This window comes from Corvus hawaiiensis, chromosome 26 (genome assembly GCF_020740725.1).
Source record: "Corvus hawaiiensis isolate bCorHaw1 chromosome 26, bCorHaw1.pri.cur, whole genome shotgun sequence".
NCBI classification, from domain to species: Eukaryota; Metazoa; Chordata; class Aves; order Passeriformes; family Corvidae; genus Corvus; species Corvus hawaiiensis.
This window is the reverse complement of record NC_063238.1, coordinates 33,472,999-33,498,619: the sequence shown is the minus strand read 5'-3', so window position 1 is coordinate 33,498,619 and position 25,621 is coordinate 33,472,999. Positions and strand designations below refer to the sequence as shown.

Below are 25,621 nucleotides of genomic sequence, written 5' to 3'. Positions count from 1 at the left end.
ATCAGTATGTATAATATTGAGGTTTACATTGCGAAATCCTGATTTCCCTTAGAAAAAACAGTCAGCTCCATGAAACAACAGGATGTGATATTAGATAGTAGGGATAATAAAGCCACCGTGCAATAATGAATACACCCCACCTTGCGATGACTAGAATTTAAATAATGTCAGAAGTTATTGATTAACGCGGGGTTAGGTAGTATTTAGCTATTCCAACTGGATGCTTGTTTTATTGAAGAGCAGAAGAGTTGCACCTTCCACATTCAGGCTAAGCAAAAATGGGCAGTTCACATGTAAGTAGTTACTTAATTTGGATTGTCAAGAATGCAATTATTTCCTGGTTTTATTTTTGTCAATTTTCACTTTGTATGGCATTAATACAGCTGCAAGTGAAGATTTAAACTCAAAATCTACTTTGTGGGGGAAACTTGTATGCAGCTGGTAACATTGCGTCACTACACTACATGAATAATGAAATTATTACTGCAACACACAAGTCCTGAGTGTTTTAATGCTCTTTGTGGCTTAAACAGGGCAACACTTTCATTTTGAGAAAAATAAATGATGCACAGGATGTCCTGGGAAAACTAATTTTAGTTAGTTTAGCAAATTTGTGTTGGAACATTCTGAACACTAAAATAATTCCCTAAAGATATATGAAAAACTTCCTGTCTCAAAGGCCAATACTTTCAAAATTTGGCTGTTTATCACAGAACAATAGGGACAGGAGTAATCTCAAAGTGTAGTGCTCCCAGAAGGGCCTGATTAAAATCCAGGTGTCGGGATTTACTGCATCAAATTACCGTATGACTTTTGACTGAGACAATTTTTACTAACATTTGCATTTCTGCATGAAGACATTTAACCTCAAAATGACCTGATTGTCAAAAGCTTTTGTGTGACAGCTGTGAATGATTGGTTCCGGTGCAAGTTAGGTGGCTTGTGCTGAAGAAGCTGCGGGTCTTAGCTCCAATTTTGAAACTAGTGGATAAAAGCAATATTTATTCAGCAGTGAATTTTCTTGAATGCTGAGAACCTGCAGTTTCACAGTATGGATCAGTAGAAGATAGCCTGCTTGCTGATACAGGCTAAAGTGACATTCGTTTCTGTAAGAGTTATATTATCATGTAACTGTTTTTTAAATCCAAACTCAGCAAGGCCTGGAGGCATGCCAAGGTTCTGATGCTTTTGGACCAGCTCCTGAGGACATTTTCTTTGGCAGACTGAGCAAGACACCCCGTACCATTTGCACAAAGTTCCAGCTAGAGATCCAAGGAGCTTTTTGTCTCCCTGTGAATGGAAGGATGGTCCCATCTCAACACCATCTCTTTGCAGACTGGCTTTTTGCCTAAGGGGAGAGGAGTGAGCAGTTCAGCAACACTGCCTGTATCCAGCAATCCTACCTGTGCACAGGAAACAAGGCCAAAAAGGCTCCTGCTGCACAGAACACGCACACATAGGGTGGTCAACAGGCATCTCCTGAGGGTCTTGGCCTTTCAGTGGACAATGCATGGAATGAAGTGAACTGTGAACAGACTCCATTCAGGTTTAAACTGTCCAGATGGGGTGTATCTATGGCAGGAGTGATCACAGCACTGCATCTCAGGCAGGTTTAGCAGGTGGACTCCATGCTGGACTAGGTAGTCTGGATGTGGATGCAGTACACCCCAGTTGTGCTGTAGGCTACAGTGGGAATAGGGGTGGGTGATCCCATGTTGGAAGAGAATCCCATCATTCAGCCCAGACTCATCTGAATTGCATCTTTCTGCTGTTCCTAGAAAGCTGCAGGTAATATTGGAGAAATGGCTGTATATGTGTCAGAGAATAGCTTCTGGAAGAGCAGAAAATAAAATAGAAGTTCTTACCAGAGCATTTCAGCTGCAGTTTGCTGTTTCTCCTAATCTCATGTTTTGTAACAGCAGGCTCATGAGTGTCTTATATATTGTGTTTTTTAAACCTCCAGAGCCAGTCTTACAAACTCACTGAGGATATATGGAAACCAGCCGTAGGGGCTACCAGGTTGTCAGCAGATGAGCCAGTAAGCACTTATTTTGTGGAGGATGAAAGGGGCACTGTGGTGCTGCAGCACCTCTTGCTGTGGTTTATGGTGGCTTTGGGAGGCACTGCAATGCACAGAGGCAGCTTCTCTTTTGTGGTCAATACTGGCACTAGAAAGCTGGGTAAAAATGGGTTGTCTCATTCTGTTGAATAATACAACAACAGAATTTTGTCTGCTTTGAAATTTCAGAAGTTGATTTTTTTTAATAGCTTCTGCTGGGAGAAATATAAAAATAATCATCTATATCAAATGATGTATTTTATTTGGTCAAATGACTTTAGGTTTTAAAACTTCTTTTTTAACTGTCATAATTAAATGGAGTTTTCATTGAAAGCTAACAATTCTTCAGTGAAAAGGTTCCACTATGTGAATGTTAAAATGGAACTTTTCAGCTGTATCAGAATGTCTCATTTTAAAATGGAGCTTTCATCAAAATTTATATCTTCCTGAACATGTTAGTTTGAACAAAAGCATAAAATTTTACTGAAAAAAATACTTTCAGCAAAAATTTACCAACCAACACTAGTGTACCTTTCTCTCAGAAACTGAGCTCCCAATTAAGAGCTGCACCTGATGCAACATTACAACTCCAAATCTGCATATTTTCATGTGCTTTTTGCTCTCTGAAATCAGTCCAGAACTCTTTCCTACAATCAAACAATGTTTTTAACTGCATATCCTTAGCAATTTAAAGTCTCTTAATTATTTTCTATGTTTGCAGTCTTGCATCAAGCTTATCTGTACATCTGATGTCCTTAATATTAACACAAATAGCGTCAATCCGCCTTAAAATCTAGATAGCTGCTTTGCTACAAGGAAGATGCTTTCGGGACAATTTGGGAATAGCAGCAATGGTTTTCATTCTATGATTTGAAAAGTTTGATGGATTTTTACTTATGTGAAATTGTGTAATTTTTTTAATCTTCTGTCTCTCAAAAATCCATGAAGACTGTTTATGCGTTACTCTGTGGTGTTTGTGAGTTTAATTAATCTTGGAGTTGGGTGAGTTCTTTGGTTAATTCAAATTTTTTGAGATTCTCTGCAACACCCTTGAGTTTTGTCTTGTCATTGCAAAGCAGACTAAACCTTCTTCCAGGGAGGACTCTATAGTCTAAGAAGGGGATGGCAGGTTGTTGTGGGCCATATGGTTTGACAACTTGAAGGTAAAAAAGTAAGTATAACTTGGAGAACATATCTGCCCGAGGAGTCCTCTGGGGCATAAGCTCACAAAACTCACAAGGACTTCTGTGTTGCCTATGAACATTACTGTCCTTGTAGAAATGTTTCCCTAGTACAAGTATTACCACGGCGTGATTTTATTATCTCATCACAAAGCTCAACAATGGCTCTTTGTTGCTTCCCCTGGCAGACCAGTGTTCAGGGACAGTCGATTCTTGTTCAGTCCCTGGCCATAAGCCCACAGTCAACAGATGACAGAAATAACTTCTTGTTTAGCCACCCACCACTGGGGAAGAGCTGTGGCAGATTCTTCTCATTTCCATGGTCCCTTATTATCCAAGATATTTGCTGTTCCTTTTAGGTCTGAGGCTGCCCTGTGAGTGCTGCTGTAGTAGGTGCTAACAAGCATCTACCCATGAAAAAATTATGATGCATTTGTGACAAAAAATTAGAATCCATCTGAAATATCAAAGAGTTGCTACATTTATGTTTTACATGATGTAAATATGTCAAGCAGTTATGTTGTACAAAAACATTAAAAAATCCCAAGTATCTGCACTCTAATGCTCTTCTTTGCATACAACAGTTTTAACATACTCTACCAAGTTCTGTTGTTACTGTTAAAGAAATTTTTGTCACTCGACTCTCATCTCCATTAGGTGGGTCATTGGCACAAGTCAGTTATGGTATCTGGTAGCTCAAGCTTAGGTGTCTCAAAAGAGGGACCCCGAGCAAAGAAACCCCTTGGCAATTAAACCCTCACAATCTAAATTTCCCATCCCTCATGCAACACTCCAGACCAATGGTAATACTAGGGGTCTTCTCCCTCTTTATTGGTTCACTGTTTTGTTACCAAAACAGTTTGTGGTCATCTTCGCATCCCCTGAGGTTGGCTTTGGTGGGAGTTTTGGTCAGTTCTGTATTCCATGTTGGAATATGGTTGTTACAATTCATATACCACAATCTGTGGGCTGTCCACTCTAGCCATTAACTTTTAAGTAATATTTAAGCTGCTAGCTTTGCCTATTCTATTACTAATGTTCTGGTTGTTCACATTTCACTACAATCTATCTTTATTGTTCCTAATTATCAGATTATTAGCTCCAGGTTTCTCTGTAATCCATTTTGACTTACACAACACAGCCATATGCTTCAGATAAAGTTCAATTTGTAGCCCCACAATTCTAACTACTTAAGCAAGAACTTAGCTACTTTCAAATACTATAAAATTTTCAACAGTTGCTATCCAGAAAATGACTCTGCCTTTATTGTTAACTGTGACTAGTGTAGCAGCAGTAGACTGATTACTGCTGCTTTAGGTGACTCAGCTGACCTGAGAGTATCTTGAAACTTCCTCCACCTCCTTCCTGTGCCGTGCAAAGGTGTTAGACACACAAACCTCCAAGTTCCATAGGCACAGTTGGTTTGTTGGACACTAAACATGCACATCTGTATAGTAACAGCACTTCTATGTGTCTGTGAATGTATAGATGGTGTTTAGATAATGTGTCTTGCAGAGATGTATTTTAGAAACAATGAAGGGACCGAGGGGTGAAGCATGTCATCTTGGGGCTTCCCTGATGAGGTGCAACATCCTTCAAGTCCTTCTCCTTTTAAATAATTGAGCTTTAAAATACATGCAAGAGTCAGTATGATGTTCCCAAAGATTGTGCCCATGTATTTGAGCCCTGTGTAGGTGTTCTGAAGTCATGCTAGCTTTCATGCTGGCATACACAAGAATTTAGTTCAGTTCCATCAAGGTTAACTCATCACAAGTCTTAGTGGAGGTAATGAGTGTCAAATTTTTAATAAGACGTAAGAAAACTTGAGTTAAAAATCTGGCATCTCAGCTGAAAAAAGAGGCAAAATATGCTGTTTTCCAAGTGTCTTCCAACCAGGTATTATGGTCAATAAAACAAAAGGAGTCTGCCCCCATCATAAAAAAGAATTATTGCCAACTTGAAATACTAGATTTATCTGTGGTGAATAAAGCCATTTGTTTGCATTTTTTATGGCTACCATTTGCAAGATAAGTAATCAAAGGAAGTGATGTGACACATGACTCATGTCTAACCACAGGCATGGTGTCTTTGAAGATTTCTAGCATCCTTTCCTGCCTGGGCTTCAGCAGCCCCACCAGGTGAGTTAGGTCCTTGTCAGCCCCACGTCCTCTCTGCCAGCCCCACACAGGTGCTGGGTGATCTCACACATCTCAGAGGTGTCTGTATTTAAGCATCTGGATTGAGCCCTCTAGAAATAAAAGCTGCAGTTTTGCAACTTTGGCATTCCCACTGCATGATGCCCTGGTAGCTAACTGATTTTAAAAGTACTCTGTGTTGAGGTGTTCCATCAGCCACAAAAATTTTTGAAAACATTAAAACTGGACAGTATAAAATTCAGATGAGAGAACCATCCCAAACTTACATTTTTCTCTTAATCATGGGTTTCTTTGTTATGGTGGTGAGCATGAATAAATAGGACAAAAAATTAAACACGAGGTATTATTAGATGATATATTAACAGCTACTAGAAACAAGAGGGACATTGTAGGAGAAAGATGGTTTTAATTTTGCAGTTTAAATAACTGTCAGAGCAATTATCTTCACTATTGCCACTTGTTTTTAAAAGGAAGAAGTAAATGTGACTAATTCTATTAGGATCTTGTTGTCACTGCACGTTTAGTCCCAGATGTAGAAAATAAGGTCTGCATCTCTCAATTTGGAAAGAGTAACAGAGTCATTGCTGACACTGACCGTGCTGTAATTATGCCTCCCTTGATGGGAGAGACTTTTTAGAGTCTTTGCCAGGAGTCTGAGAGATGGACGGGACTTCTGTATTTTCTCGGTCTTCAGGTCGTTTATTATATCTTATCAGTAATTCACATGCCGAAGCAGAGCATGAAGCAGAGCAAAATACAAAAGGCAAATGCAGGAAAGCTCAAGGCTTTTAAAAGGTAAATTAACCAATGGTCACTAAAAGAGTACATTATTTTTACTTTTCTACCAATTATCTAGTCACGCAGTCAGGAACTGCGGAATTCTTTATCCAATCATCCCAAACTACTTCTACTGCAGAATATGGAGGAGTAGAAGAAGAAGAAGAAGGTCTGGAGAACAACAATCCTCCATTCTGAAGTTTTTTGCTTTTATCTATTTACTATATCAGCAAACCCAAATCCTCTAAATTTTTCACCCTGTGACAATCTTACATAATACTCTATCACCTAGTTCACACCAGTGTAGATTCTAATTCTTCCCAGAGGGTAGGCAATTTTCTCCAAGGACGAAGGTCAAAAACAGTGTTGTCCAGTGGGGTAGAACCCTTCCAAACAGGCAGAGAAATATTCTCTGCACTCTGGGTTCCTACAATTGCAAAGGCTGTTGACTAATCCATAAAACTTACATGTATTGTATTATCCAGTATAGAATTCATATAGAAGTTGTTTTGATTCTGATAGCAACAAACCATCAGGAACAAGCTAGCTGACAGTGTGTGTTGCTGTCATGCAGCTGTTAGACATAAAACAGCCACAAGGATTTGGGAGAGTCACAGCCTGGGTGGCAGATGGCATTTGGAGACATTGATACCATTCTCTGAGCAGGCAAGGAGGCAGATGGCAATTTTTCAGCTGCATATTGTGGCTGACTTAGAAAAATGCTCAAAGAAACAAAAATGAGAAGTATGTTTTACAAAATAGGAGAAGAAGGAACCTTACGGACAAAAGGACGTTGTCTTAAGGTTGCACTTGCCAATAGATTTGTCAAAAAGTTGTTTGTCAACCCCACCTTCTTATTACCACAGCACAAACCCCGGTGCCTGCTGATACAGCCCTGCTACCAACACACCACAGCTGTTTGCTTCTGTTTGTTTTTAGATGTTAGTGTCCATCTACTCTGACCTGTGTGTAAAAGCCTTTACCTTTCTCATAAATTCATACCTGAATAACTGAGCCCCATTATTTCAACTTTACTGAGAAGAGCTTGCGGAAGAATCCCTTACTTTGGTGGAAGGATGATAGGAGATAGTGAATGTATCATCCGCTAATGACAAGATATCCGTGCCCTGAGTGGCCTTTCCCAGGTAGATGAGACCTGACCTTGCCTACCAGTAATTGCTCTTTGTTTCTTTTTCTTATCCATTATATTAAAGAGCTCTAATATTTGGAAGTTTTTCTCATGGGAGTACCTACACATTGCAATGAAATGAGTTTTATCTGCTTTTTTGCCCTTTCTGATTGATGGTCTTGAGCTTTCTCAGCAGGTCAACATTTTATCCCCCAGGAATGTTTGCGGTCCCATGTCAAACTGGACAAGAATAGGGCTGTGGTGGTGTCCCAGGGCCTTGCTGCCACAGAAAGCAGCCACAGGTCACCAGGTACCAATGCCAGCTTGCCCTCATCTATCCATCCATCCATCCATCCATCCATCCATCCATCCATCCATCCATCCATCCATCCATCCCATGGCAAGCTGGAGGCTCCTGATGGAGGGGCGATCTGCCTGCTGGCTCTGAGAGCTCTCCCATGCACAGCTCTGAGATGTGTGATATGTGGCTCCAGGCTCTTTGCCATGGGTGAGGGAGGTGTGTTGCTTGTTGGGCAGGTTGGATGTTACCACTGAAATGGTTTGTCCTCGTCTCTGTTGGTGTTCATTCCAGTCTCAGCTGCATCATTAATTGACATGAACAGTAAGATACATTTTCTATTAGGAATGCATAGGTTTAAAATAAGGTGACACTATTTTTATATAAGAATAATAAACCCTATCTAGCAGTAGGAGGCTCTGGCTATTATTGTTATAGGATCATAGGATAGTTTGAGTTGGTTATGCTCATGTCTTCTGCTGTTATCCAAAAAGTTGACCCAATCCAGAGGGGCCTAAGGTAGCATTGCAACAAGGTGAAAAAAATCATTATGACTGGCAATGTCTGTTTTAGTAAATCAGACTAGGGATGAAGCACAAACGTAGCATCATGTTTTCAGTCTGTCTTTGGAAGTAGATCAGGATAAAAATGCAGCAGCCTACTCCTATGTTTGTTCTTGTGTTTTATTCTCAACAGACGGAAATACTTGAGATGAGGGATGAGGTTTGGGCTGTCATTAAGACTACTTTGGCTGGGAGTTCAGAGGTTCTTCTGATAACAGGATGTTATCCTGACAATGTGATGTACTAGAAGGTTTCAATCACAAGATCTAAGAACACGTCCCTTTTTTTTCCTAATCATTACTGTTAGTCTAGTTAACCTTGGATTCCAGTTGCATTATAGCTCATTAAAGACTTCTGCCAAGATAAATAATTAATCTTGAGTAATATGTATGTTTATAAAAAATTAATCATGTAGGTGCTGCTTTGCCAAAAGCTGTCTCCTGTGATCCAAGTGTATTAGATACAGTTTAACCAATGAGATGCACACCCCGGTCCTGTTGTTTGTTATGCTAACAAGGTGACTGGATGGTTTGGAATATTTCCTGGTAGATAGAGAAAATAAATTTTCTTCTCCACACAAAAGATAAAGACAGGAATCATAGAACTGGAAGGCACCTTGAGATGACAACTCACTTATCCACTGCCTACCACAATAATTAAATATATGTGAAGAGTAAGAGGCTCTGCCCAAACCAGTCCTGACAGCTCTCTCAGTGCTGAGCTGGATAAATGGTTCATTAGCTGGAGACTGGGCTCCCCAAAGGTCTTTGAACTGGTGGCTCAGTGACAGTGCATTGTGAGAACTGAGAAATCTCAACAGGTTCTATAGCTTCCTATCTGGAATGGGTTTTCAATTGTTTTGACTTGTTTGTTTGTTTTTCCGGTATTCCTGTCCTCACCTTTGGGACATTATGGATTGTTTGGGACTTGGCTTCCCAAAGAAACAGGATGCAAGATGCTGCAATATGTATCTGTTATCCTAGCTAAAAACGTTTGAACCCACCAGACAACTTTAGATGAATTTACCAGTAGGGTGCTAATCTCAAAATTATTAGTGCCTGTTATGTTTCTTGGAAATCTTGAGAAGAGAGGGACTGTATTAGAAATCCCCCAAACAAAAGACTGAGGCATGAACTCAAGCCTTATAAGACACCAGAGAATCCACACAGTGTTGGGCCATTGTGCTTGTGCCCATCACAGGAATTGTTTCAGCTGCAGTAGGCAGTAGAGGAACCAAAATCAGGCAGACAGGAGCTGTAAATCTCTGGGAAATCAGGCAGAGAGGTTGCTGGTGCTCACCTGCTTGATAGAAAGGAAAGCTCAGATTGCTGCACATGGAACTAGTTTATGTCATTCTTTTTAAAACCTCGTTTTTCTCGAATGCATTTTTGTCAACATAATTAAATGTGTGTAGAATAAGAAAATGGGTGGGAAAACTCTGGCACGATTGAGTAGCCCACCTCCAGTATCCACTGGTAATGTTCTCAGGTATGTGAGACATCCACATCAGGTTGATGGGTGCAGGCCCATGGGAGACCACTGATGTCTGACAGGCATCAGGCAGCTTACCCTGGGACATCTCTAACAGCACCAGAGACCTATGTTTAGACAACTAAACGCTGCCCCAAATTTTATTCCTGACCCCACTCAAGTGCATGAGTTAATGCTGTAAAGAGCATGGCTTGGTCAGTCTGCCCTTTCTGTGTACTACCACTTTGATATTTAATTTTTATTTCTGTTAAACCAAAGAAAAATGAAAACAGCAGCCAAAAAAGAAGCTTGAAGTTAGACATCGACTAAATAAAGCATATAAATTGGACCTGGCAGAAATGAAGACTGGGGTAGGCACTTAGCATGCTTGGATCAATCCAACTCTTTTTAGAGCTCTGCCTACAGCTACTAGAGCTGCATCTCATCTGCTCTGGTCAGCAACCACACTCCTGCTGGCTCTTCCTACTGATTTTCTTTAAGGGTCTGTGCCTGCATTTATCTCTATACATCATCAGCATCAATCTCTGTTAGAGCTGCAGCGGTGACCAGCACCCCGAACAGCTGCTCTTTTCATTGTTCTGACAGTACTCCTTCATAAACCTGTTCCTGAGCAGGCTTGTGGCATCTGCATGAGATGATAGAAATGGAAAAATAGCTGTGAGTGCTCAAGCTGTATTATGAGGTGTTTTCAGGGAGGGCTCTCTTTTGCAAAACAGGAAACTACCTGGCATGTTCATGGTAGTATGTCTTCTGTTCTTGTCTAATGACTGATGAGCACTTTGTATCTACTGCAAGCTTAATTGTCTTTAGCCTGAGGAAGATACTAGATTTGTTCAGGAGTGTCTGCAATGTATTGCAGCAAGAGCTCTTGTTCCCCCACCCCATCACGTCCTTCTTGGTTGGCTGACCTTTTTGTTAAACTGTTTATTTGTGCTCCATAAGGGCTCCACATGCTGAAACATCAAAGAAAAATCTACAAAGCTTCTCTAAGCATTGCAGATCATCTTCAACTATAAACTCATCTTACGGCTCCCTAAAGTCAGATGTAATTTATAGTAGGAAAAACTACTTTGTGTGCTTGAAAGCAAGTTAGAACAAAGCAAGTTAGTTTTAGATCTGTTATAAACTGTCCAATTTAATATAAATAAATCTGTGACAATTTTAGTCAAAGCTGCAAGGGAAACAGATTATTGTCTAAAACATGCTTGAGTGAGACAAAAACTATTCAGGATAAGAGAAAACAAGTCAACACAGGCTGTAAATACAGCTATTCTGGAAGTGAAAAGAATATTCTTTACCATCAGAACTCTGGTCACATTAATTAATATAGAACTATTGGAGAGAAATGAGAAGAAAATTAAACAAATGAGTGGATGGAGCTGGACCAGTTTGTGAAAGCAAGTTCCCTCACACCGTATGTCCAACTTCAAAGCTGTTTGCAGTCTGTCCACCTGATATTTCAGACTCCACATCATGCTATCACCAAATTAGCTAGAACACTTGTAAGTCAGTAACTAACCAAATCTAAGGTCCTAACTCTAAAAAAAAGAACTATATTAAAGTGGTTCTACCCATACTTTTAGAAGAAAAATGACTACAAGTTACAAATGGTATTAAACATCAATTGATTTTGCCATGTATCCCTTACAGGAAAATCCACCTGTCAAAATCCACAGGGTAAGGAGTACAGCTCTGAAACAGCTCTACCTCTCCTGCACTGGGAAGCTATGTCAGTGGGAAGGTCAAGGATGGGACTCAGCAAGTAGTGAATTATTTTTCTCAGATGACCCAGGAGGTGGTCTTGACAGTCACTTACCCACAGTGTCAGATTTCTCTCTATAAAGCTGATGCTAGTATTACACACAGTACTATAGGAATGGTATCCCCCAGGCACATCATTTAATGTTTTGCAATGATTTATTTGAAGATGGAGGCTTTAGCAGAGCTGACTCAATAAATTCCTCTGGTGCTTTAAAACAAACATGTCCTGAACATCGAAACAGGCCTTCCTTCCTTTCTGCATGATTTTTCCCTTGAAAATAAGTCTTTCTGTATTTATGTCTTTATGAATAATCATAAATCTACAATGCTATTTCAGTTTCTGGTGGTACCATTTTCCTGCCTATTGCACCTGTGCTACACACAAACACAACACCTACAATACAAGTTGTACCTAGGAATTAGGGGCTCACTAAACCTGAGGATAACTGACCAGCCATCAAGGCAGGAGAGAGAAAACCACTCTCTCGATGCCCTGCCATGACCTTACCATGATCAGGTGCACCTGCAATAGGGTTGGGGCAGTGGGAGCTGCAGAGGCAGCAGCACGAGCATGATAAGGGCAATTCCCACAGCCCAGCACTGCTGGTGGGCAAGGCAAAGCAAAGAACAACCCAGCTCCTGCCTTTGTGTGTTTGTGCAGGTGTTTCTGTCCAGGCTGAATGTCTGAAAAGTGGGAGAGAATCCCAGATGAAGCCTTTTTCTTCTTCATTTCTCACCACTGCACCTTCTGTCCCAGGTCAGGAGGCAGTGAATGTGAAGCAACAGTTCTCAGCTCTTATTGCTGCAGGGAATCTGAGAATCTATAAATTAGAATAGCACTTGGATAACTGCAAAGTAGTCAAATGTCTACATTTGATATGTTAGCACTTTTCTCTGTATTTTGTGCTACAGAATTTTCCCCTTTTTTCTGATTTTTCAGCTGCTTCTTTGGTCTTTTTTGGTTTACTTTGCAAACAACTCTAGAATAACTTCAGTATTGGCTGCCTAACACAGTCAGCAAGATCAACCATAAGCATACCAACAGTACTGAGCCAAAATAATGGTATTTCCCTGGAGCCTTCTCTTCTCCATGCTGAACAACGCCAGCTCTCTCAGCCTGTCAGTAGATTTCCTTTGTACACAATGCCATCTAAGGAGATGCCATAATAGAAAACTGTGAATGGAATTAATTTCAAATAGTTATCAGTGCATCTGCTTTCTAACTTTGTTTTTCCCTTTCCATTTTGACCAAAACTCCTGGGAAATTTGAATACTGTTAAATAAAATCTCTCACTAGAAAATATTACTTACTTATATGCAACTATTTCTACCTTGTTTGAAAGGCTCTCACTTGTGTGTGAGCATACAGTAGGATACATCTTTAAAAGCAACATTTGTGATAATGATGGCAATCAAAGTGTTACCTTGTGCTGTAGAGATGAAGCAAAGTTATTGCATTGTTACAGTACCTTACTAATTGTTATGGTTGTAAAAATTTTCAGTTTCAGCTACCATTAGCAGTAGGTTGTATTCTAGCTGCTAACTGCATTGAAAAAGCCAGGTACCTAACTGGCTTCAGTCAATCATGAAGGTACATTGGTAAAGCAGTGTAGGGACTGGATTTGGGTTTTTCTCCTTGAGAACTGACCCTTTGCCTTTTGACAGACGACCCCTTTAGCCAGAGTTGCAGCTCTTTCACCAGAACTAGTAGATGACAGCATGAAACTTTTGGAGCATACCAGCAAACAGACTTTCAGGTTGTAACTGTACTTGTAAATAAAACATGTTCTCTGGACAGATGGCTACATAGCAGAGCACAGCCCACAGCCATGTGGCTAAATTCTCTTTACTCCACAAGCAGAATGATGTCATGCCTAATGTCTTTCAGGAGTGATCCCTGCCCTGTGCAATCCCCAGAGACCAGGAGGTTAATCAGCCATTTAACCTCTTCGGCTCCTCAGCAGGCTGGTGGCATTTTCAGAAGGGCTTCAAAGCAGACTGCCATGCCCTGCAGTATCATAACTCTTAATTAACAGTGGTGGTGCCAGTGCCTGGCAGCCCTGCAAGCAAGAAGCCTGATCCACATGTTGCTATTTGAGTGGAAATGCCAAAGCACTGCCAGTGCCCACTTAGACCCCTGAGTCCATGGTGTGCATACTGACTTGTGTGCATACTGACTTGACTTCGGAGCCCAGGACCTATTTTCTACTACTGTTTTGGAGTTTGGGCATTTAAAATATCTGATTAATCATATAAAGGGAGCTGAAATTGTTGCTGTCATTGTGGTCTCAAACAATTCTACCCTTTTCTGAGAAACAGCAGAATGAAGGGTGTACCAGAATTTCAGCCCCTGTGACTCACAGCTTGTCAGATTAGGAGCAGACATGGTTTTCTGTTTACATTGATATGTCAGGCTGTAAACTGCTGCTGTGGATGTGGACTTTGAGTTATTATCCTGTCCCTGTAAATTTAGCTCAAGGTAGCCACATTTTTGCCAAATTAAAAAAAATAAACGAAAAACCTCCCCAGCAAAAACAAAAGCCCCCAGATTTATCACATTACATATCTCCAATTATCTTGTTTGCATGAATGCATCAATACAAGAAAGGGTTTTGGGACAAGTTTTTATTCAGATGATTGTGATTTTAAGCTCCCAGTACTTACAACTGTACTGCAGAGATAGGTCCTGCTTCTGATAAGGTGTTTGTATTGGCCTGTTGTTAAAGTGGTACAAACCAATAATATTTGATCTGGCAGGAAGATGCCTGGTATGAAGTTATTACCTTTAAATTATTTGAATAAGCCAGAACTGGCAGAACAAAGTTATATATCATGTTATACGGTCATGTGTGTCATGTGGTGACATGTTATGTATAGTGACATACACATATATAAATATGGTGACAAAGTTATATAGACCACTCTGTTTTTTATGTGGTGACAGCTATTTGTGGATCCATTCCAGGAGCCCTAGGGATAGATACAGTATTTCAGCAAAGCTCAGCCTGAACTTCAAGGTTTAGATGGTGGGAACAAAGATCAAGCAAGAACCTGCCCCAAACTGCTGTCATTCTAATGCAAAATTGTTTCCCATGTGTCTGTTGTGCCTCTGTCTTCCCAGTCAACCCACAAACACCACCATCACGGCTTTGATGCAGAGCGAGACGCCAAGAAAATACACAGTGCCTGCAAAGGAGCAGGTAAGAAAAATTTTGTAGATTTTTGGATTTTGTACAAAGGGCAGATCAATATTATAAAGAGCATATACATGAACTTAGGCAAACCAATTGTTCCAACTAGTTTTAGGTAATCTTTATGCTTTCTGTCACGTACTGACTCAAAAAACATTCACACCCATGAAGATAAATGGGAAGGGAAGCCAGCTTGTTCCTCAAAGACTGGTAAGATCTAGTTTGTTAACTGCATGGCTCCAGAGGATGATGGTAAATATGATATTTGTTCCCTATGATAGGAACATCAAGCTGCCAAGACTAATTTGACAGTCACAGCGTCCAGGTAGTCAGGTCAGATTAAGGTCATGGTTATATATCCTTTCTCAGGCCTCCAGAGACCAGTAAAGAACATCATCACCTCCATATTTCACCAGATCCCACTGCAGCTCCATCAGCTGAAAGGAATTTACAGTGATTTCAACATTCATCAGTGATTTTTAACTGAAAATACTGTCCCTCCCCATCTTCTGAGGTAGTTTGAAGTAAGCTGCCTGACTGCACTGACGTGAGTGAGGAATGCATAGTGTTTCATGGGATCCTAAGGTCCATGGAGGTGACAATGTTCCGTAGAGGAAGAACATCCAGGCAGCACACAAGATCAATAAGTTATTAATTCACTCCAGGTATTTGCACAGGTAATATGTATTTAAGCATTTCTTCCTGGTATAGCAATGACATTCAGAATCAGCTAGTTAAGCGTTGAATTTCAGGAACTGTTCCTGTCCTATCAAATGAGCCCCCTCAAAACAACAGTTCCCCAGAGGACTCTTCTACTGAAAGTTTAGCCCAACATTATCAAATAGGAATATAATTCCTTTCAAACTTGGACCATGCCTTCTGCCTCTGATCTAAGCAGGAAGAACTGGACAAGATGCCCTAAAGTTGTCCTGCATGTACCTGATAGTGATATGAGGGATGAAAGCACATCAGCTGTTGCTGAATGCCAATATAATTTGTATCTTTATCCTTTGTGCTGGTTGCTACTCAAAAATCCTTGTTTGTTCCTGCTCCTAAAAGCATGAGATGAGGCACAGCACAAATCCCAGGGATGGCAACACAAATGCATCAGATGGCAGAGCACACGGACAGCATGAGGCAGTGACCACCAGCAGGATGTGCAGGCCTCAGCAGGCCTGGCATATGTCATGATGCCTTTGGTCTGCCATCTAAACCCTTGATATGCTATGGGCATTTGGGCAGTGCCCATCACATGCTGGGTCATATGTCTGTCCTGGCTCACATTCTCAATTTCAATACCCATCTTGAAGAAATAATGCCTGAGTCAAGCTGCTGGCCCTGAGATGGAAGTGCACCAGGACACCTGTGTTAATGCAATAGCTGCCCTATTGTGTCTTTTGTACATCCAGGTAACATCACTGAGGTCCTGTCTCTTTTTAGCCATAACAAATGCCTTCCAGCAGCTCTGTTTTGTGCAAACATCTGTTTATGTGCAAACATCTGTTTATATGACTGAGGGCAAGAAAAGTACAAGAGCAAGGTCACTGCCTTTAGTAAGCCTCTTCAACCCATTGCCTAAGTTAGAGCTCAAAGCTGACTAAGGGCTTTTCTCCTGGAGGGGGGCTGCATGTTCAGCTTCCCTCTGTGATGGGCAGCACAGCAGCTGCACCTCCCTGGGCATCCCACGCTCCCACTTCACTCTGATCTCTGCATCGGCAGAGACTGAAACCATCCAGGCTGGTTCTAGCTCCTCTTCCTGACTCCATTTAGCAAAACTAAAATCAATTTTTTACAGGCTGTACATCCAGGCATTGAGTTAATGAAGCTGATTCAAACACATCCTAGCCTGCCCCAGCCTCTTGTCCCACTGCCCTCATTCTGTTGTGCCAGCACAGCATTCACACACGTAATAAACTGGATCTGGTGGCTGATGCCTTGGGACTACTCAAACAAGCATTGTCACCAAAAACGTGTACCTCAGCCTATGGGCACTGGCATAACCCTGATTTTAGGAGCAGTGTCTGACCTTCTCAAACAGAAGACTCAATTTCCCTGATATGAACAGCATGAGATGGTGAACTTTTATTTTATGGCCTGAACATTGTAGCTGACTGCAGTTAAAATTATCCTCAAAAGAATCTTAGATGCTACAAGTCCTAAAGGTGGAACCACTGGGGATATATGTACAGGAATTATTTTCTCTTTAGAGGTCACATTTTCTTTCCTCTGCATTAGATTCCTGATTATATAATCCCTATGCACAACTTCTTTTTCAGGAACCAATGAAAAGAAAATTATTGAAGTCTTATCAAGTAGAACATCGGAGCAGAGACAACAAATAAAACAGAAGTACAAGGCTTTGTATAGCAAGGTATTTTGAAATAAGTGGCCTCTCTGTTTCAAACCGCTGCCTCTGAAAATACAGCCTACAGGCCTCTGCTTTTGAAAATATCAAGGGCATAGTGGACTTAAGGGGGACAGCAGTTACTTTCTGATTCAGCTATTTATTTTATCGCCTAAAATACTGATTATATTTCTAACTTTAGGCCTCAGAGTCTTCTTGAAGTCAGCCTTAACCAGATCAGAGCATTTTAATCAAAGCTGGGAGAGATAGAAAATAATTCATAACTGAAATAGAAAGTATTTCAGCTTGTGTTCATCTTCAGCACATTCAGAAAAATAAGTTAATATAAAAGGGAAATTTTAAGTCAGAGTCCAGATGTAAATTCAGAGGAACTATTTGATCTTGCACAACTATATTTTTATTGAGTTTAATAGAAGTAATATTGATTTCTCCCAGTGATGAAGTAGAACATGTTGCAAAACTAAGAAGTTTCATTGGGCACTTGATTTCTGCAGGAGGAAGCATAAACTGCTGTAATGATTCTGTGTGTAAGAAAAATGTTATTTTAGTAAACAGCTGAATCCTGCAGACCTTATTATTAAATTGGTATTTTCTTAGTGTCTGCTTGCTCATTAATCAGCGTCAATAAGAAAGTCAGCACTGAAGATGAATGAAAGCCTTTTATATGTAAAATTTACAGCAAGCATGATCTAGATTTTGGTTACATAAATACTGTAGATTTTGTTCTATAATGAGGGTTAATAAAAATAGGCATTAGAAATTATCAAATGCTGTGAGACATCATGGTGACATCAGCTCATAGCAACTCTTCTTGCTTGCCTGGGCAGCCTGAACCTCTCAGGAAGGAGGCACGAGTGGTACCATCTCACACTCCTGCTGCTCCAGGAACTTGCAGCATTCATGGTGTGTGTGTTGACACTGCTCCAACACCAATGGCAGCCTCTGACCTGAGTAGTTGAGTGTTCACGTGTGGTTGTGTGAGGAGGAACTTGAGAACAATAGACTTAGAGCTGGACTTCTCATTCAGTGTTCTGAACTTGTCAAGTGCTTCCTATACTGCAGGAAATGTTGACTGCAGATAGGACTTCAAATACATCCTCAGCAGGCATCCTCAAGGTTAGCTAGCATGCACTAGCCAGCTCTTCTCCAGGGTCTTAGTAAATTTTTAATTAAGTAAATCACATCAAAGAAGGTTGCTTTTTTTCTTCTCTCTGTGCATGTGTGTGTTTGTGTGTACGTAAAAAAACCTGCTGTTTGCTTGGCACAAAAGCGCCTTGCAGAAATCTGCTGCTTTTTCCAGTAAGTCTGTTTTAACCAAAACTAACAGAGAAGGTTCTTAGTTTGATCCCCTGTGTGGCAGCTCTCTCAAAGCAGGAAGCTTCTGCATTTTGTTTCAGAGTAAACTCCTGTTAAGCTTTTCAAAACACTAGTTTGCATTTGTTTACTCATGTAAGAATCATAACTGGACTGATACTGGCTGGTATTTGAAGATGGGACAATCATTTCAGTCAATCTAAAACCAAAATTTTTAGGGAAATTATTTTGAAAAAGAAAAGCCTGTGTATTTTAAGGCCTTTTAAAAAATGTTTTGTCACTTTTTGGTACAGAAGGAGCTTTTAAATCATTAGATTTCCTGAAACAAATTAAGAAATCCTCTAATCTCACCTCAGCTTTTGCACTAACCCTCATGACTGTCCCCACAGGAGATGGAAGAGGACCTGAAGGGAGACCTGAGTGGGAATTTTGAAAAGGCTGTTCTGGCTTTGCTGGACCTGCCCTGCGAGTACGAGGCCCGAGAGCTTCGGAAGGCGATGAAGGGTGCTGGGACAGATGAGCCACTCCTGATTGAGATTCTCTGCACACGAAACAATAAGGTTGGGACACCATCTGTGACCTTCCCTAGGCAGCAGGGCAAAGAGCTCACCAAGAGCATCCCTGGGAGGAGGAGGAGGGATCAGACCAGCTTCCATGGCTGAAGTGCCTCTTGCCAGTGTTTGCAGCAATACGATTGCCATACTAGAGCTGAAACTCTAAAAGGATTTAAGACCAATATAATTCACATTCCTTCCTTTATCTTACTCGAGGCAACATTGGTGAGAAAAATCCCTGGATACATGTTAAAGGCAGCTTTGGCACTGCTCTGATGGTTCAGAGGTACAGGAGCACAACCCTAGTGAAAAAAAACATTAGCTCTTGCCTAAATGCAGGGAAAACCAGAAGGACACCTGCACGAGTCACGCACCCCTCAAAGTGCTGTCCTCAGTGGGGGACTGGGAATTCATGGCTTCTCCCACCCCTCTGGTTGCTACGCCTCATACAGTACAGGCATGGTGCTGACTTGTTGGTGTTTTGTCTACTCATTTATTTAATAATTAATAAGATTTCTTTTTTTTTTTACTTGATTATTACTTTATTTATTTTTTTTGTTTTCCTAGGAAATTGTAAACATAAAGGAGGCCTACAAACGTTGTAAGTAGTTTTGTCTTTCAAACACCTTCATTTAAATCCTTTCTCACTGGTTGAACTCTCACAGATTTTTTTCTTCCCAGTGTTTGATAGGGATCTAGAATCTGATGTTAAAAGTGACACCAGTGGCTCCCTACAGAAGATATTAGTCATGGTGCTAGAGGTAAGGCTGGGGACTTTCCTCTTATGCAGCTGCCTGACAGAGATATTTCCTTTTTTCCCCTGAGTAATCATAATAAGTATTGGCTGGTATTTATAATACTGCAGTTATGATATGTAAAATAATAATGAGGTAATTACAGTAAACAAAAGGCATTCTTCAGTATAGGAGCCTTTCGTATCTATGGCTTTTTAATATGTACAATTTTAGTTTATGAAGCCAGAGATAATTTTATAAATATTGATACTTTGAAAATAACAGGATTGTTTCACTGTTATTTATACCATGGTAAAGGCTAGAATACTCATTCAAGGTCATGGCCCCATTATTCTGAATTTTGCCCAAAACCAGGAAATCTTACTTCCATCTCAGGTAAGCATTTTAGAATTCAGATAGATACAGAACAACTATGAAAGAGATTGCTGTTATGTTAGTTTTTCATTCATAAAAAAAGCGTGTTTTCCATTAGAACAGACTTTATTTTAAACCCCTTTCATGAAATAAAGCAGAAAATCAATATTGTCATAAAGATACATTATAACTAAGAAAAATAGGAGCCCATCTAGAAATGCAGTGTGGTGGCCAGTCTGATCTGACAACCCTGGGAAATGAAAAGACTGAATAAATACAAGAAGCTTTAAAGACATAACAGTCACATGGCTAAACGCATCACAGTTAAGATTCTCATTCTGGGAAGCATTGATACAGCTCTCTTCAACCTCTTGTATATTTTCAGGAGTGGCAAATACTTTTTTTTTTTCATAGATCAGTCCTTCATAGTTTCTCCCAGGGGTGACAATGTTGGTGAATGCTCAGAGTATGTAGGTTAGTCAGGAAAACATTTCACAGTTACCAGGGCATATCCAGCACCGTGAAAACCATCAGCACTTCAGTGCAGGTACTGGGAACCTTCCTGCTCCAGAGGCATCAGCGTTGCAATCTCGTTAGGGCCCCAGCACACAGCACGTAAGGCTGGGGGATAAGCCCTGCGCAGAGGGTTCACGTCTGAAGGCAGGGAACCCAGGGGCTGCGGTGAACCCGAGTCCCACCGTGCCCATCACCGGGCTCGTGTCAGCAGATGGCAGCAAAACTCCAACCAAAATATCTGCCAGGGCCACGAGCTGAAATGTAACCAGCGCCTGGTCTGGTGTTTTTTACGGTTATCTCCTTTTCTGCAGGCAACCCGAGATGAGACCCAACAGGTCAATGCAGAGCTTGCAGAGCAAGATGCCTCAGATCTGTATAAAGTAAGTGCAATTGTGCACAAATCCCTTTTCCCCCGTGCTGCGCAGCAAGGGCTGCCTTGGGGGGACTAAACACACCAACCAAGGGGTGCAGGGGCTGGAGCTTGGTGAATCGAGGGCTCTGGCTGACTTCGTGTCTCTAGTGTGTATAAACAAGTGCTTCCAAGGAATAACATGTGATTTTGAAGGCAGGAGAAGGCCGTTGGGGAACAGAGGAGCTGGCTTTCAATGTGGTCCTAGCAAAGAGAAGCTATAGCCAGCTGAGAGCTACTTTTCAAGCCTATGAGAAGGTGAGTTACTATCTTCTGCAATGTGGGTTGCATAGGCCCTGACATATAGGTGCAGATATATAATGATCTGAAGAGCCTTTTCCACCCTAAATGATTCTATGTAGTGGACAAGCCTTTATCTGCCATTTTATAACTTCTTGAATGCTTTAAGAATCTTGCAAAACATACTTATACAACTGTATCCCGAGCTTACAGGATAGGTGTTTTACAGGAGAAGCTGTATCTCTGCCAGTGAAGGACCCATTCCCCTTCATAACCTACACAATATTCAGTCAAATAAATGTCACAATGTCTGTTCCTTCCCACAGCTGCACAGCAGTAGGTACCCCTCCTCCTGCAGCAAAGGGACAGGTTCACAAATGCCTGCCCTGAAGGAAGGATTTGCTTTTCTGGTCTTTTCCCCTCCTTCTCCTAAATAGAGCCTGGCAAAGTATCTCCTCCTGTTCCCCCCACTTCACACGCTCATATTGGCTGAGGAGAAGCTTATCTCCAGCCTTTCCTCTCTGCCCACACTGGGCAGATGGCCTGTGCAGGTGCTTTGCTGTGCTTTCCCCTGTCTCCAAACATAAGGCAAAGCAGGCAGCAGGATCCTGGCTGTTTAGCACTTCTCCCTGTGTCACCAGCAGGGACATTTTACTCATGCTTGGACCTGAACCTGACCTGATATGGAGATGTCTTGCTTGGAAATTACCTCAGAAAGTCAAAGCAATGGGAGATCCAAGGTCCTTCTCCTGGCAGCAAAGTGGAAGCTCAGCAGTGACATTTATTCTCAGGAAAGGGTTCCCCTCCAGCCTCTGGCTCACAGTCCTGAACTCTTGAGTTCATCAGAAAACTGTAGCCTTAGGCACTGAAGATGAAAAGAGCTCCAGTCAAAGCCAGATTTCAGTGTCAGCATAATAAGGAACCAATAGTTAGAAAAAAGTTTGCAGCTTAATCCAAGTTTTGGGTTGTTGCTGGCAGGAGAACAAACCCAGTCACAAACCGGATACTCTCTCCCTTGCAGTGGCCCAAACCCTAGGGGTTCAGTTAAATGCTCCAATAGCCAAGCTACCTTGGCTTTTTGATTCCTAAAGCCAAGCAGATCGGGTTGCCCAAACCAATCCACCACATCCTGCCTGGCTGCACTCGAAGTAGGCCAAGATTAGAGCCCAAATCTTGCAAAGATGCCCTTCTCTTCAGCTGGAGATATATATAGGGCAAGAGCTAAACCAGGTTGGTAGTTTGCAGAACTTAAGCCCTAAAGCCTCACATGATGCCCTTGCTGCCTTGTACATACCGTTTCCCAGCTCTGACCTAAAAGTCAGAGTCTTGAATCATGCAGGGACATCCTGATAGGCAAAGCAGAGCAAAGTAAAAGCCTTTGAGATTCCTGAAGTTCACAAAAGTCAGGATAAACTCTGTTTTGAAGAGACAAGTCTGCTTCTCCCCTTCCCTACAGAATAATACAAAAACTTTGGGACATCTGCGGTGCTTGTAAACTTTGCCTGGGAAGCCAAAGACAATAAGTAACAAAACTTCATAGAGTTGGTAAAGTTCCAAAAATTATCTTATTTGTGTGGGAGCCATCCAGAGCCTTTGATAAAGGGGATAGAGAAAGGTCAAACAGTTTCTCCCAGCCAGGGGTCACTCAAGAAGAAGCTGCAGCTTCTTTGTCCTAAAGCTGTCAGATACCTGGGACTGCATAATGTAGGTTATCCATCTCTTAACCACTGTGCCTTACCTGGCTGCATAGACCTTCTCTTGGTGCCAGTGGATCTGTGAGCACTTACACCGGAGGAGAACTTCACTTGCCCTCAAATTACTCTGTTGGAAAGGCTCTAAAGGATCTGGATTGACCTTTTGCCATTGGATCCCGAGTCTGATGCTGGTTTGGACAGTGGGAAGACATGTACAGACAGAAGCTCTTATGGCTCCTTTTTGTTCCCATAGGTGTGTGGGAAGGACATAGAAGAATCCATTAAAAGTGAAACATCTGGAGATCTGGAGAAGGCTTATCTGACTCTAGGTAAAAAGCAATTGTTTCAAGACCTTCCTTTTCTAGTTCTTGCCAGTGCCTGACATTGGTTGTTGGGGGTCTGTGTACAGCCTGGCAACAGCCATCAAGATACCCCTAAACTGAGCTGACATATCTGCCAGAAAAAAAAGAGAGTTTTCAGTAGTGATTAGGACTCCTTGGTTTTAAAAATGAAACTTGCTAGACACAGCTCCTTTCCACACAGCTAAATTATTTGCCCTCTAACACAGGGTGGCCACCTCCAAGCTGGCGCTGGGACCATGGCTGGTGATAACTTCTAGCAGATGCTTGGGCATCATGAGAAGTGTGCTAGCCAGCCACCACAAAAATGTACAGGGTCCTTGACAGCAATTTAGCACTAGGGTTGACTTTGACTGGTATTTACGCCTGTGCCCTGTCTCTGGTTATCTTACTGGTATTGCTGTTATCCATCTGGATCTAGGCTCTCCCAGATCTTCCTCCTGTGATCTGCAGAATGAGCAGCTACCTCAAGAATAGACGGGCAAGAGGAACCCCCTAGCGGCAAATGCTCATTCTCATTCATGTAATTTTCATTGTGGAATGGCAGAGTACTCAGTGCTGGTAATCTCACTGTGTAACACACTTTCCTTGTGGAAAAATGTACATCCCCATTCAGACTCCAAGATTTCTCCTTGCATACTGACAGCAGATCAGTCTTGGAATAAAACCCCTGCCATCTCATATGTCTAAGCATAAACACTGGAGTTTCCTTTTCTTTCTTACTTATTTAATTCTGCTTGAAGTTGTATCACAAACTGCAAATGTACAAGTGTAATGAGGCTTCTTACTGTTTTCTTTAGTCAGCTGTGCCAAAGACTGCCCAGGTTACTTTGCCACACTTCTGCACAAGTCGATGAAAGGAGCTGGGACTGATGAAGAGACCTTGATTCGCATCCTTGTGACCAGGGCTGAGGTAGGGTACCCTGTGTCCTGTAATGCCTCACATCAGCTCTGGGAGAAATACAAATGTAGAGGGTATGGAGTGAGTCCTGATAGATCATGTGCTCAGCAAACCTTTTTCAGCCCAGTGACATCAGTGGTCACACTCTGCTTCTGTACCCAGGCAACTCTAATTTTGATATTGCATCTATTTCTGTTTTCAAAGGAACTAAACCAGGAAGCATGCAGGCAATTTCAAGTGGAGTCAACTGTACCTGGTTAAAACCAACCCATGGGGAGGTCTGGCCCCAGTAGGATGTGTAAAAGTAATTCCTAGTTAATTAATGATAAAGCAGCAGTTCCCATTTTGAGAATTGCTTATAAACATATGTTGCCAATTTTCTCGGATTCCAGCTGGGAAAAACAGATAGGGAGGAGAAAAGAAAAATAAAACGCCAAAGGAGTTAATTGTCATTTTAAGGAGCACACAATTTCACAAGACATTTGAGATATTTAAGCACAGTCTTTAAATCTTCCTTCTAAGCTGTGTAGGTTGTAACCCCATGGCTGTTTCAACTAACACAGAGGAGGAGCTTTTCATAGGGGTGAGGAAAGCATATTTCTCTATGATCCACAGTGTGAAAAATTAGGCTCCAGGGTATTCTCTCTATTAAGACACAGTCCAGTCATTATAACATTTAAAACCCACAGTGATAAAGATCAGACCTGTGCTTTAGGTGTCTTTTCACAAGAAAGCTCAAGACAAGGAGTTTATTTCTCCCCCTGCCTAGTAACCAGAAAATTACCTCTATGGGTGGAACAAAACACTTTTAGCCATTCTCCTAGGAAGTGCCTCTTTCCCTGTTTGCCACCATGGGATGACCTCAGGAGTTCACAGCTACCTGTGTGAGTTTTTCCAGTACCAAGGCTGTGCTGGCACAGCACCACTGGGCAGAAATTCTCCCAGCCACCTGGCATAGCTTTCCATGCAGGTCCTCTTCACAGTTAGCATCCCCTCACCACCATCTGACATGGGCTTACCTCAAATCTGAATGTCAAGCTGAAAGTCCTCCAAGGTTTTTAGACCTCCTGCATTGTCTTCTTCTACTCCCACTGGGTGTGGTGGTCCTTGAATCAGACCCCAGGGGCGCTGGTAGGAGCAGGGCATATTACTCAGAACATTCACCACTCTTCTAAAGAGGCTCTTGGTGTCTCCTCAGAGCGACCTGCCAGCAATAAAGGAGACGTTCCAGCAAATGTACAAGAAGCCGTTAGCTGAAGCTGTCCGATCTGACACCTCTGGGGACTTCAGAAAGTTGCTGCTGGCAATTTTGCACTAAAAACACATCAAGAATGAAGAGGCATGCTGAGCAACCATCTCTTGATTAGTTTCCAAAAAAGCATCCAAAAAATGTGGCATTAGCACAAAGAAAAAAATCCAATTTATTTTCTTTCCAGCTGGGAAATATGTTGCCAAGTAATGTTGGACAGGAGGTTTATGTTGTGGCTATCTTGCCAAATGCCCTTAAGCAATAAAGACATGTTGAAAAAACTAGATCTAAATTGACCTCTTTGT

The 25,621-nt window shown here is 41.6% G+C and overlaps 1 protein-coding gene across 1 annotated transcript; it reads left to right on the top strand.

The window, feature by feature from the left end:
* The first annotated feature begins 241 nt into the window (after positions 1-241).
* Positions 242-25,621, top strand: ANXA13 (annexin A13). The gene is made up of 11 exons (XM_048286803.1): positions 242-293; positions 14,537-14,615; positions 16,883-16,977; positions 18,675-18,845; positions 19,407-19,440; positions 19,521-19,600; positions 20,776-20,844; positions 21,030-21,131; positions 23,061-23,136; positions 23,967-24,079; positions 25,266-25,621. The coding sequence occupies exons 1-11, from the start codon at positions 279-281 to the stop codon at positions 25,383-25,385; spliced, it is 954 nt and encodes a 317-aa protein (XP_048142760.1). The 5' UTR covers positions 242-278; the 3' UTR covers positions 25,386-25,621.

What these genes read in the sequence shown, in the direction of transcription:
- ANXA13 (XM_048286803.1), top strand. An exon ending in AAAGGAGGCCTACAAACGTT is followed by an intron (nt 19,441 to 19,520) that starts GTAAGTAGTTTT and finishes TTTTCTTCCCAG; the next exon opens with TGTTTGATAGGGATCTAGAA. An exon ending in TCCTTGTGACCAGGGCTGAG is followed by an intron (nt 24,080 to 25,265) that starts GTAGGGTACCCT and finishes GTGTCTCCTCAG; the next exon opens with AGCGACCTGCCAGCAATAAA.